Below are 13768 nucleotides of genomic sequence, written 5' to 3'. Positions count from 1 at the left end.
AGTTACCTTTTTAGGTGCAGCATATAGGTCCAGCATATTTTAGTCAAGCTGTATAGCTGTCATTAAGTCTGTAAATACCTACTGACACAAGCTGCACAAATGAAGACAACTTCATGAACTTTTCAACACTTCCTTTATTAATTTTTCTGTCAAGCAACTTTCATTAGGGAAAAAAAAAAAAAGTCAAAGCCTGACATATTCAACACAAATCAAAACCAGCTTTAGTTAAATACAATCTACTATAGATAGCCTGTTGTTTTATGCTCCCACTCCATTTGATGGCCTTTCTATTCTAAGACAAGTGCCTGGACTTCTGAGATTGTCAGTTTAATACAGTATTCAGTAATACTAGAAAGACATCCAGCCACGTGGGAATCGCAGCCTGACAAATAAATAGATCTCCAAATACCAGCATGTTAGAAAAGTACTTCTTTGCAGTCTGGCTTATCATCAACGGTGCAAGTGAGACCCCCTCTCAGCTTTATCTTCCAACTTTTCCGGAGAGCACATTCTTCATTTCCTGTATCCCAGTCCTACTGCTTTTCTACCTTGTTTCTATCTAAACTGCAATTAGTTCCAGTTGTCTTAATACACTAAAATTTGGACATAACTTTTGCTACGGGTAATTCTGTCCCAAGACACTTCTCTACACATTTGCATATTCATCTTACTTGATCTTCTTCCTCCTCTCCATCTAGATAAATTAATACAATGGTCTTTTCCAAACTTCTGGTATTATTACCTGGTTCAAAATGGTAATTAGTCATATCAGCCTGATTCCATAGGATTTCAGTGGAGCAAACAGACCTGTTTGAACAGTCCCCTTTCAAGGAATGCTTCCTTCAAACATCTGAAAAGCCTCCTAATAATAGCTATCTTGAGAACCGTGCATTTTTCATTATTTTCACAAAGATTGGAATAACCTATAGAGTTTACTTCAGCCTCAGTTTCTTTAAACATCTTTCCTACTTAGCTTGATATAGTCATCTTCAACCTATTTCACCAGAATTCAAAGTTATAACTTATCCTGATACTAAGAACAACCAGTGGACTTCATGCTAATATCATCGGGATGTTTTTACCCCAGGTTTGCATCCCAGATTCTGGCAAGCTACACGTATTTGTTTCAAGGCCTATTCTCATAAATGGGCTTTCTGGTTTTATTAAGAGATCATAGTCTTAGAGGTCTTGGATGTTTAGATTAATCTCTCTCATCTGTCTTTCACTCTTTCTTCTGTTTAGATCATTAAGTCTTCTAAACCCTTTTCCAGTCCTCTGTACGCCATCTCTTTCCCTTCCGGATTTAATTTTCTAATTATCTCAATCATTCAATTCTCTTGTGCAGTTAGTTTCTTACATTGCTTCTCTGTATTTTCTTCCTATGTGTTTCACTTGCCCATTTTTCAAATATGAATGACTGGCTCTTCCATTGCTAAGTCAATTCTGTGACCATAAAGACAGGGAACAGTTTCTCTGAAATAACCTGCACAAGCTGAGTTTTTTCTCATTGTTTTTATTTAGTGCATACCTGCTTTTTCACCCCTCTTCCATCACATGTGTAAACTCTCCCTACACTCTCCTTTAGAGGCACACTGCTCTTACGTTTTCTCCATTATTTCTAACGAGCAATGGTGTATGTAGGAATGCTACCCCCCATACTTTTCTGCAATTATTATAAAACATATTGCTTTTCTGTGTCATGCCTCAATGCTATAATCACCTCCATAAATACTGAAATCTTCTCTTCTTATTTCTACTACTCAGAAAATAGAAGCCATATTTTCTGGCCCAACTTGCCCATTTCTTCCTTGTTGCTTGCTTTTGTATCTGGCTGCTTTTTTCTTTTAAAGGACAAAACCAAAATAAAAAAACAAACCCCCAAAACCAAACAAAACCAAATTAGACTTAAACAAATCCAAAACTTTCTGCCTAGGTCATCTTTCTTCCTTCCCACAGTGCCTGCTAAGTGTGCATCACTTGTGATGATCAGGGAACATCCTCCTCTGACCAAGCTTCATAAAGTATCATTATATTTTAAATTGTTATTTCTTTCCAGAAATTTATTTCTAAAGGTATGGAAAATATTATACCTATTAGTAGTTTCTAGAAAAAACATCAAGTCAAAAACTATTAAAAAGTTTTTCTATTCTCAGAACAGACGTGACCTAGCAGACTGCTCTTTAGTTTGAGTACACTGTTTGAACACCATAAGGAACAAATCAAAATAACGAAACATCGGATTGCACAATCAAGAATTTTAATATGTCTACATACTTCTGTATATCTCAGGTTGATTTATCCATAATGTCACCGGCTGGTTGTATTAAACTGTGCATAAAACTGGGCTGTTGGAACATTTGAATATTCTTCTTCTTTAAGATAAATGTTCCTAGGAAAAAAAAAAAAAAAAGAAAATACCATCAGTGCTTTCTTATTGTTAACATGAAAGTAACTTGAGAAACCTAAAGATGCAATACATAAATATTCATAAATACTCATAAAATTCAGAATTATTAGAAATGGAATTTAATATAACTAGATATTTTCCTCCAAAATGTATGACACATCTCAACAGAGCAAACATTTTTTATCATCCTAAAATGAAGTTCCAAAAATCTCACATCAAGAAATTAAATTAACACAATCATGAATTTTTGCTTTCACAACAGCAGAGCATGAGGCACTGGAAATTATTCTGCAAAGTGGATGCATGCATGCATGATTAAAAAAAAAAAAAACACCAAAAAAGCACTAGAAAAATAGAACACTGAATCACTTGGTCTGATTTTATTTTTCCCATTACAGCAAACACAAGACCTGTCCACCAAGACACGTCCAGTGGTTAGCTGAAGAATCATCTAGCTTTGTCATACGTAACAGAAAAGCTCCATTTGTGCCATTAGCTTAAACTTGAGCTATCAGAAACTGGCAGCTCTACTGACACTCATTCTTTTTTGTTTCAGAAAACTAAGGGAAATTAAGGAAATGTGTAGTGGTTTACAACTGGTAATATAATTTTTTGCATTAACAATCATAACTTACTCTTTGAAGATTGTTTAAAAGATGCACTAAAGCTGAATTGTTTGGGTTTTCTTAAAGTATAAGCTCGTAACAAGTGTTTTAATAAAGTAACAAACAATACCACTAAAAAAAGCTCTTTAAAAGCCAAACTATCATGTTAAGGTACTTACTTTGCTTTCTGCTCCTGAGATAGCTCTGCATTTACGTTATCTAAAGCTCGGCGGTGTTCCCGACTCTGTCGTTGTTGCTGCCGCTCTAAAATCAACAGTGCTCTAGCAGTCTGAACAATCTGCTTGTCCCATTCAGCTTCTTTTTGGCGTTCTTCCTCTTTTAGTCTCTACAGGTATGAAAAAAATACTTCATTTTCCTTTTGTTCAAAGATGAAACAGTCTGTGTAAAGTCTGATTGGTAAATTCATCAAAACAAACTTGCTTGCCTTTACCGAACACTAGGGGTAGCATTTGAAATGGAGAAAAAGTAAGCATCTCCAAACCAGGTAGGAGCCCATGCATTAGGCAAAAGTAAGATACTGCAGATGTGAAAGCTATCCTTTCCCAGGGAGCAACACAGACTCCTGCCTCTGCACGAGGTAAGAAAATAAGAATCTGCTGCCTGGCAGAAGTAAGTTAATCAGATTACTATTTCTCTCTGACATATTAGCTCTCTCTAAAAACCCAGAGCAGCAAGACAGATTAGTCTTTTTTAAGTTCTTGTTAGCAAGAGTTGTAACTTTTAAGGTCAGAAGTTAGTAGACATCAGTATGGCTCATAAGACAGCTAACTCTGTAACAACTAAGCCACCAACACCAGATGAGTAGACTCAAACAGTTTTTTGCTCTGCTCCTGTTACACTACCATCTCCTCACTTCTTGTCTGACACCACATTGAACCAATTCAAGAAACCAAGCTTGCAAAAACTCTCTATTCCTGGTAGGGCTCATTTTGTGTCAGCTTTACTTGATTGGGTTTATTTTAGGGTCACAGGAAAGCAAGGAAAATGACAATTCTATCTTCAGCTTTAATAACATTGGTACATAAGACATAGTGCAGCATACAATATTGTAGGGATTAAAAAATAAAATTGAACAGCTATTCGTTAATTGTTATGAATCCAGCCTCTGCATTGAACAAGCTAAGTATCCTCTTACTTTACAGTACCTAGGTCTGTAACACTTGAGACTGCATAAGAAGGGTAGATTTCTTCATCTTGACTGCCTGCTACCATACACTTTTAGAGCAACAATTATTAGCAATGTTTATTTTCTCCATTGTAACTCTGTCCCAGAGCATGGCTCAGAGCTGTGTGGGATGGTAGAAAGGAAATTCCATTGCATTAATGAATACTATGAAATATGCATGAGCTGGACACTGGACAGCTCTATTTGCCTTGCTGGAGTACACTTGAGCATGAGAACACTGCTCTGGCCTGCTCCCCTGCTGTCACCCTCAGTTCCTGGCTCTTCTTCCCCTATGAAGCAGCCCACTCCTGTTCATTACTTGCAGAAATCTCATGCAGTCTCAGGTCCTAAACTGCACCATGAAGTCTGGCTCTCAGACTGTGCACAATCTTGCTCCTCAGCTGGGACACCACGAACCATGGCCCAAGACTCGTTAGGCCCTGTGGCCCTGGGCTCCACAGACACCTTCCTCCCAGGCCAACTCTAGGGCTCCAGTCCACTCCTGCTGCTCCATGACATCTTTCAGCCGCTTTAGAGACACTGTGTTCAGATTATTGATTAAGGTTTGGGTAAAATTCAGATCAATAGAAAACATAGTCTTACAATGGGTCGTGTAGAGCAAACGGTAATATTTTCTTCTAAAAACGTCTATAATATTATTGCAACCAGGAATATAGAATATGCATCTAATCTTAAATACCAGTTTCTCCAGAACTTGTTGCTGTTGAGAGGAACGGATTGCCATCAGCTGATCCTGACTCATTCCCTTCCATCGATCTGGGATCACACGGTGTCTACCAAAGGAACTGATTGCCTGTTCAGGGTTTTCAGAAAGGAAGTCTCCCTGAAGGAGGCTAGAAATTTCATCCATGTCATCTTTCATTTTTTGATACTTTTCCATCTTCTTTTTCTCAGCTACTTCGGCAGCCTGAATTCAGTGAAAGGAGAGAACTGATAGTTTTTCCAAGACAAAATACTAAGGCATGCAACAAAGCTAGCACATCATAATAGATTTCTTTTCAACTTGCACACGCAGTTGTCAACAGCATCAAATATGAATACTACGTCCATGCTCCTATTGGTTAAGTTCAAAAATCTAATAGTGTACATTTCTTTAATGTTGTCATATCACATACAGCCAGTAATTTGGAGAATTTTTTTTTGTAAGAAAAGCCTGAATTAAATAATTTCACATCTATCAACAAGCGAATACTGGTTAATACTTCGAGGCTAGACATAATACAGAAGAAATTTACAATAAAAATTTACAATCTTGAATCACTAGCCTCAATATATATTACATACTAATTCTACATGGAGAGCATGGTTATGGACTCAAAACGAACAAACACCAGATGCATATACTATGCCTGAAGATGCAGCCTTGAACCTGTTCCCTTTGCTGATACAAAATGCACACTTGAATCATATTATATGAATATACCTGCAGTATTGGAAATCATAACGTGCATTTGCTATGGAAATTACTATTCCTAATGTCCATTATAAGGTCATACTTTCCTATTCAGAGGAAATCTTGCCCTTACAAAACTCCAGAAAGCAAATATGATGATTTTACTTTAAAGTAATTACCTTCCAAAGAAGAATTAGATCAAGTGAACTAATTAGAAGTTGAATGATATTGCTATTCATCATCTATTTCTAATCCTGTCTCATCCTTCTGTAATGTGTAAACTAAACCATCTGGAAAAATACACAGTGCCAGCTTCTATTGGAACAGAGGATAGGTAATCTCCTTATTGATAGGGCACAAAGAGCACAGGTTGCCAAACCTGTCTGTCGCACACATAGCTTTACACATATATATTGACTTCAACAGACCAGTGGACATCCATCTCTCCACTTTGCCCAAGACTGTCTCATGCTTTGTTCAAAAATTGCTGGCTTGTGAATATTCACTTTAGAAGTCAAAAGACATGTACAAAAATACCAGGCAGAAAAGTGCTTAAAAACAGTGGTTGTGGGGAATTAATGTAAGCAATAAAGGCAAAAAGCTACTGGTAGTAACAGCTCCACATAAGCAAAAAGCAAAGCAGGCAGACACAGCTAAGATTATTCAATGACTGGTATAAAACAGAAGGAAGCATGAGAGGCTTCTGTGTTTTAGTTGACAGAATAGAGAGAACGGGGAATTGTGGTCTTCTAGTCAGCAAGCTGAGAGGCAGGAGGGAGAATTTTGACAGAGGATATCTAGACAGAGGATGGATAGAACCTTGCAGAGGAAAAAGTGAGTAAATTTTATCTTCCAACTATTCAAACAACCTTGGATGCTAGCTGTTAAGAAATCTCTGTGAAAACATCATTACTTATTCTACTTCTGCTCATCTCATTTTCCTTCTGTCTTTCTCTTTTTTTTTTAAAACAAATGAATTCATAATAAATTTACCTGAGCCCTATTGAAATCTTTAGTAGCTACACAAACAGCACGCCTATTTTCTTCTTCTTTTTGTTGTTGCTCCATAGTCTTTTGGTCAAGTTCAATCCTACTCTTGTCATAAAGATCATCTAAATTAGATTAAAATGAAATTCAGTCAATATTCATGGACATACGAGTAAGCCACTATAAGACAGACCAACAAAGGAGCTACAGATACAGTACACTGAATTACATAAATATATCCAAATCCTACCACCAAAGCTTTCCATCTTAGAATTTCAAATGTCTTGTGGAATCAGTTTATTATGTAACCCATCTTGTCTTAACAGTTAGACAAAGTTACAATGAAAAATTACGTTGAGTATTGCAGAAAAAAATGTTTCATGACAAGCTATAAAAGAAAAATCAGTATTATTCTGTCTGCTCTAGAACAGTAAAGACTGGGTAGTTTGGTCTTATCAAGTAAACATACCATCTAGCATGAAAAAATATAGATGGCTCTTCAGAATGCTCTGTTACTTCATTTGAGAAGTAAAACAGAATGAAATCATTGTATTATTAAATATAGATTTCTTAAGTGAGATATTGAATACAGTAGAGCTTGTAAAATCTGCTGCAGTATTTTTAGAAGTTGAACACTGAATATACTAAAATACTGCTATGTCAAGACTCTGACACAAGAGGCTATATCCTAGTTCTGTCAGATATACCAGAATTTCAGAAAAAGCAGATTAACTTATCATTTTCCTTTACCTGCAAATTTTTGATCAGCTAATGCATTCTTCCACTCTCTCTGTTGCTGAAGAGACCACTCTCTTAACTGCTCCTTTTGAAATTTCATCCTCTGATCATAGTTTAAGTCTTCACCCATAAACTTCTGCATGCCAGACACAGTACATCGAGGATCATTGTCTGAAAGTCGAGCAGCTCTATCCTTCTTCAGGGCTTGTGGATCAGACAGGTCAAATTCTCGTCTTGTTTCTGGCTTCTGAAAATTCTTCCGAAATTCATTAATATCCTTATTTATGTTTCTGATAGCACTTTTCTGTTGTTCTTCTAACATACACATGATCTTGTCATTTTGCTTCATTTCATTAGCTAGAGGAAACAAACACAATGAAAATACAACTCTTGGAAGCACACATTTAACGCGGGAGTGCACACGTAAGGTGGAAAATAAAATTTTGAAAAGGAATAAGTAGAATACAAATCTTCAAACTGCTATATCTTAGGAAAGAGTATTTGATCTGTGAGTACAAGCCCAGGAAACACTCAAATGTTAGTAATATTTACTTATAAAATACTTACATTTTTTTAGGAGTCAGTTGTCTTATTAATGTTACAGCCAAATATATGCATGTGAAATAAATACAATAATGAATACTTTTAGAACCATGAAGTTTCATTTCATTACAACTTGCAGTAACACACAAAATGTACTGTACACTCATTCTTTCAATTTACAATTTACCGTTCTTGTAACAGTTTACAGCTACAACTAAAATACATTAAGTTGCTTATTAAGAAAAAAAAATTGGCTCCTATTAAAAGGGATACAGATAGCTGCTTCATAGTTCCAAGGATTTCTTCTAACCATAGCACTAAAAGCATCATCTGGCACTAACAGGTTTTGAACAGCTTAATAGCTCTTATCCATTTAATCAAAATGCTGTCCTTGATTTACTTTTAAAGAAAAACAAACAACAACAAAAAAAAAATCCAAAACTAGCCGTTCTAGCCATTTAAATATAATTAATAAGAAAAGATTGTTTCCCTGCTGCTAGACTACACATTGCTTCTGGCAGCTTCCTACAAGTCAGAGTCTGACAGGTATTCTGCCAGGAAAATCACAAGCAGCCGTAGAAACACAGCATGGAAGTTGGCAGCTCCATTCTAGCTCTTCTTGAAATCCACAGAGAGTTTGGTCAGTGGGGCCTTTTCAAATGATACCACAGGAAAGAATTCCAAACACAAATGGCCACAAAGGGTTTTGAGGTCAGGGGACACAACTGAAATACCTGTGCGGCTACGTATTCTGATACAGCGATGGCTCCTACTTACAGCCCTGTTGTGTATGACTGACAGTTCTAGCAATAATAATCTATAGACGATTCTATAGAACCTACCTAATCCCACTGAAGAATGGCCAGAGAGAACATAGGCTTTCTCTACAAGAAAGCAATCAAAGAGATTTGCCACTACTATTCTGAGAAGAACGGCACTAAGTAATTAAGTTTTTTTCAAAATGCTCCTGTATCTTCAGGTCTCTAAACAATGCTATTTGTCAACATTTATTAAAATAAAACACTGACAATTCCAGCCTATTAGGAAACTTTAGCAGTTAAATTGTGTTAACATAAATTTCCAAATACAGAAGAAAAGAAACGGTACTGATGTAAATGTATGAACATAAAGAGTACTACACATTATAGTATTCAGTTTGTACGTCTGAACTCAGAGAAAAGCCTACAATTGCACTCACATATATGGATTGATAGATTTATATAGCTAGAGATATTCATCAAGATTCAAGGAGATAGGCTCCATTTGGAAATAGAGCAGTTTGAAATACTTGAAGGGAAAAAGGAAGCAGGAAAGAGATGGTAAATTACATTTAACTCTTAACAGAAATATCAGAATATCTATGAATATACCAAATTCTTCATTCCATGCTTTTTCAGCTGTTTCTTGAATTTTCCTATCCTTGACCTGGCTATCCAGTGCATTTTTATCAACCTATTAAAACAAAAACAAGAAGTTCTTTTAAGACGTACTATGCTTGAACGATTAAAAGTAGGCATTGTCAAGCTATGTTCATTTGCAATTGTACAAGAATGATATAAACCCACTACCAACAGAGTATACACACATCAAAATTTAGTGTAGGCAACAAAACAAAAATTCAGAAACAGCAATATTCTGGTTTGTTTGCTTCTTTTTAATAATGATATTCCCACACTGAATCAGAACAAAATACTGCATTTACATGATACATAGAGCTATAATATGTAAACATTTTAAGCGACGTTACACAGAATGTTTCCCCCATCACAGCTGACATTTTTACTTAGTTTTTCTTGGGTTTCTGCTTTTATTTATAAAGTGGATAGGTATTTTGACAGTCAAGATGATAGGAAGTTTTAATAGTTCAGATTTGAAAAAAATCTAGGTGGTTCACTAGAATATATTCAAGAAATAACTGGGGATGGAAAGAAATTTTCCAGTCTTATCTCTAGTTGTCAAAATGCAATATTGGGTGAGCATTAGAGATATATGCAGACATCTACAATGAGCTGACAGATACACTATTCCCATCCCTGGAGAGTGGTAGCGGAGCAAGGCATAACAGCATATCTTCAAATCATAGCAGACACTTGCATTTTACACAAAAGAATGAGATCATAGCACTGCAGGCACACACTCATCTCTAAGTCCTCTTGTTTTTCCCATGCTCTGTGTGTTTGTATAGGGGCACTTAAGTTAGCCTCCTAACTTAGGCAGAAGCCTGGATTTTATTTCCTCCTTTTTTTTTTTTTTTTTTAGACTGGTCAAGTCACTTAACATCACAATGATTTATTAAAAAACAATGACAATTCCTCAAGAATCCGCTAAACTATTTTGAAAGTCTTTGCCTACAAACTATGCAGACCAAGACAGAAAGACCTAAACAGATCGTGGCTGAAAATACATATTGTTAATGCTGTAGAGGACTACTGACCATACCAATCAGGAAAAGAGGTAAATCTTTAAGCAAGGGTGAAAGTGTTACGAATTCTACGGGGTATCATCGTCCAAAAATAACGGAGTTGTGGGAATTACATATCAACTCATTCACGGGTCTTATTTGGGAAACCAAGCTTTCAACTATAGGAAACGATGTTAAGAAAAATTCAATATGACTGCAATAGTAGTTTCTGGCAATAATACATGCAAGTTAATGTATTGATGCAAATTCAGTTACACTATGAGCTCCCTTCCTATTTTAACTCTTTCACTCGACAAGAATACATACCTAAAACTGTTTCCACTCACATAAAGCTACAGGTTTAACTTTTAAATATTAAAATAACAAATCCGTTACTATGAATGGTTTGAAGCAGCTGTTTTCTAATCTACTTCTATTAATGCGTAGTAGTCCATATATAAATAGAAAGAAATTTTTCATTTGGAGTACTCATCTGAACTCTTTTGGGAAATTACTGATTTACTGAAAATAAGTTCTTAAATCTATAAGTGAAGTGAGCAGTACCTTAATTTTCCACCACTCAAATGAGGAAACAGATAGGGAAGTCAAAGTAATAATAAAGCTAGCAGTAATCAAGGAAAAAAAATGAAGAACTTGGTTCCCATTCTGCTTTCCAGTCAGCATATTATCCCTACGTTTTTAAACTGCTTAATTCCAGATTAAAATTTGTGGTGTCCAAGTCAAATATTGCCTTGATTTTTTAATTTTGTCAGAGACAGCTGCTCAGCTAAACTGGTGAGACAGAGAAACCAAAGAATCTAAAACCACACTGGAAATACTGATAAAGTATCTGTCCGCATTGATTTTTTGACTGTTCATGCTTTGGACTTGGCCTAAATTCAAAGCATAAGAATAGCCCCTTCTGTCCACAGTCTGTCCACAGTCTTTGTTCCGCTAATGGATAAGGTACATGGAATTGTGTTAATCGAAATATTTACAAAATTCCTCCAGTAGACTCTCCTTCACTTTAGATCCCTGTCTCATGTAAACGGAGCTATCAAAATCAGTTGGATAAATTAGTCCTGCAGAAGTATTTGGGAAAGACCTTAAGATGGTGTACTTCAGTATTGCTCAATAAAGCACACCAAGACATGATATTTCATTCTCAGCTAGTTCATTAGCTGAGAATTTATGCCTTACATTTCATTTTTAAGGGTCTAGAAAAGCCATCTTAGAGAGAAATTGTGTGTTTCCTGACAAAGAAAGTTGAACTAGCTTACTATACCCGTCCCACATCTGTTAGAAAAAGGGTTTTAAGTCCTTCCACTTATATATATTGTTGGCTACTGTATGTGTCAGGATGCTGGATCAGGTGGGCAACCTGTCCTGTTTCTAAGTAGGAACTGCTACTTTACTGTGCAACTAAAATGACTCTTGCATAAGAATAACAAGAATAAATCCAAGGCACTGTCACAGAGAAGGTGAAGATATTCTTTTTCTGACTGGAGAGATGTTTCTCTACCTGAGACAAGATGGATCAAATTGATACCTGTTGCAATCCTACCAGTCCAACTGAGTGAACAGATTGGGCTTATTTTCACCAATTCTAAATTTGGCTCCATGCTAGTTAATGCTATGGCACTTACACATGATTTATACATCAGCATAGAGCACTCAAAATATAAGTAAAATGTAAACTCACTTCAACTCACAGCACTCTTCCTTCCACGCACATATACAGAACCTCAGTGTGGGCTTTTGGACACATTACAAGACTAGATGTACTATTGCATCCAAAGTTCACATAGGTATAAGATGCAAAATCCTGACATTCAGGGTGCAAACTGCATAGGTGACTCTAGAGAAAACCCACTAGACTGAAGCTGTCGTCCCCACAGATCTTCCCAGACTGAAGGCTGTTCTCATCCTGACATCCACTCCAGGAAAAACCAGACACACCCATTAATTTCATATACATAAATATGGCCTGGTGGATCGGTCTCACTTTGCCAGATGAAAACAGGGACCAGTTGCAGGATCTCTTTCAGCAATAAATCTCTCACAGCACCGATCCTAGCTTCCAGTGAGAATCAAACAGCTGAGGGAAGTATCAGCAGAGCAGAAAGGTAAAAAACATTTATTAGTCTCTGCCACATGGGATAAGCTGACTTTTCAAGTTTCTGGCTTACCCCAAAGTAAAGCAAACACTACACGAAGTTAGCTCCTACACAGATACTGAAACACAGGGCTTGTTCCTTCTGTTTTATTAAGGAAGAAGGAAATGCTACGCGGGAACTCTACAGCAGTGAGACAAAAGTCCTCAGTGAGACACACTCACTCACCCAGTGACAGCTGCCAAAGACAACTGTTGACAATGCCTAGAGAGTACCAACTTCTCTTCATCAGCAACTTGTATAAGCTTTTCAGCCCTCCAGAAGTCACTGCACCAAAAATGCCAGGAAATAAACTCCCCAAGACTCATTTCAAACCTCACAGCAGTCAAAACTCTTGCTAATTGGAGCTTTAGAGCCAGCTCTGCCCAACCTTGCATTTGAGAGAGGGAAAGCCTGCAAACAGGTGGTTACAGAAGATGGTGATAGCATGAGAAGGAATGGCCTCAAGATGCACCAGGTTCAGATTGGACATCAGGAAAAATTTCTTCACCACAAGGGTTCTCAGGCACTGGCAGAGGCTGCCTAGAGAGGTGTTTGGAACTCCACCCCTAGGGTAGAGGAGGTGCTCAGGGATCTCATTTAACAGTGGACAGGTATGGTTGCATTTGATGATCTCAAAGGTCTTTTCCAAACAAGAGATTCTATGAAGAAACATCGGTTCAGCACAGATCATATTTAACACAAGATGGTATCATTTCCAAAACGATGAGACTGTAACAGTGGCTGGAAAAAACACTATTGGGAAAAAAAAAAAAAGCTATAAAAATCCACACGCTATCAGAGGAACATTCTGTCTAACATCAAAAAATACAGTTAACTTGGATGAAAACTGAACTCTTTCTTAGTTTAGATTAAAAAAAAAAAAAAAAGCTCACTGTTTATAATAGTAAATAGTTATTGTATCAAGGCATTTTCTCCCCTCTGCCCCTCTCCCCTGGAGGTGGGGGGGCTCCACTCAACCCTAGACATGGGGGGCGGGGGCTCCACTCAGCTCTAGAAAGGAGGGAGGGGGGGCTCCACTCAGCCCTAGAGAAGAGGAAGGAGGGGCTCCACTCAGCCCTAGAGAGGAGGGAAGGGGGGCTCATTCCGCGCCCTCACCCCGATGGTTCGGACTCGCGCGTTGAAGATGCGGCTCTGCCGCTGCAGTTCCCGCTGCCGCCGCCTCTCCAGGGCGGCCGCCTCCTGCCGCTCTCGCTGCACCCACAGCCGGCTCATGGCGGGCGGCGGCGCGGCCGGTGGAGCCGGAAAAGGGCAGGGAGAAAGAACGACGCCTCGGGTCGCCATGGCAACGGGAGCCCCGCCCCGAGTCCCCG

The 13768-nt window shown here is 37.6% G+C and overlaps 1 protein-coding gene across 1 annotated transcript; it reads right to left on the bottom strand.

Moving 5' to 3' along the window:
• Nucleotides 1–291: 291 nt before the first annotated feature.
• Nucleotides 292–13684, bottom strand: RIBC2 (RIB43A domain with coiled-coils 2). Its single transcript, XM_009564954.2, has 7 exons — nucleotides 13554–13684; nucleotides 9251–9332; nucleotides 7350–7694; nucleotides 6606–6724; nucleotides 4899–5126; nucleotides 3192–3358; nucleotides 292–2389 (listed from the first exon to the last, which is right to left on the bottom strand). The coding sequence occupies exons 1-7, from the start codon at nucleotides 13668–13670 to the stop codon at nucleotides 2308–2310; spliced, it is 1140 nt and encodes a 379-aa protein (XP_009563249.2). The 5' UTR covers nucleotides 13671–13684; the 3' UTR covers nucleotides 292–2307.
• Between the last annotated feature and the right edge of the window lie 84 nt (nucleotides 13685–13768).

This window comes from Cuculus canorus, chromosome 1, assembly GCF_017976375.1.
Source record: "Cuculus canorus isolate bCucCan1 chromosome 1, bCucCan1.pri, whole genome shotgun sequence".
Classification (NCBI taxonomy): domain Eukaryota; kingdom Metazoa; phylum Chordata; class Aves; order Cuculiformes; family Cuculidae; genus Cuculus; species Cuculus canorus.
Note: the sequence above shows the minus strand (reverse complement) of the source record. Positions and strands in the feature narration are given on the sequence as shown.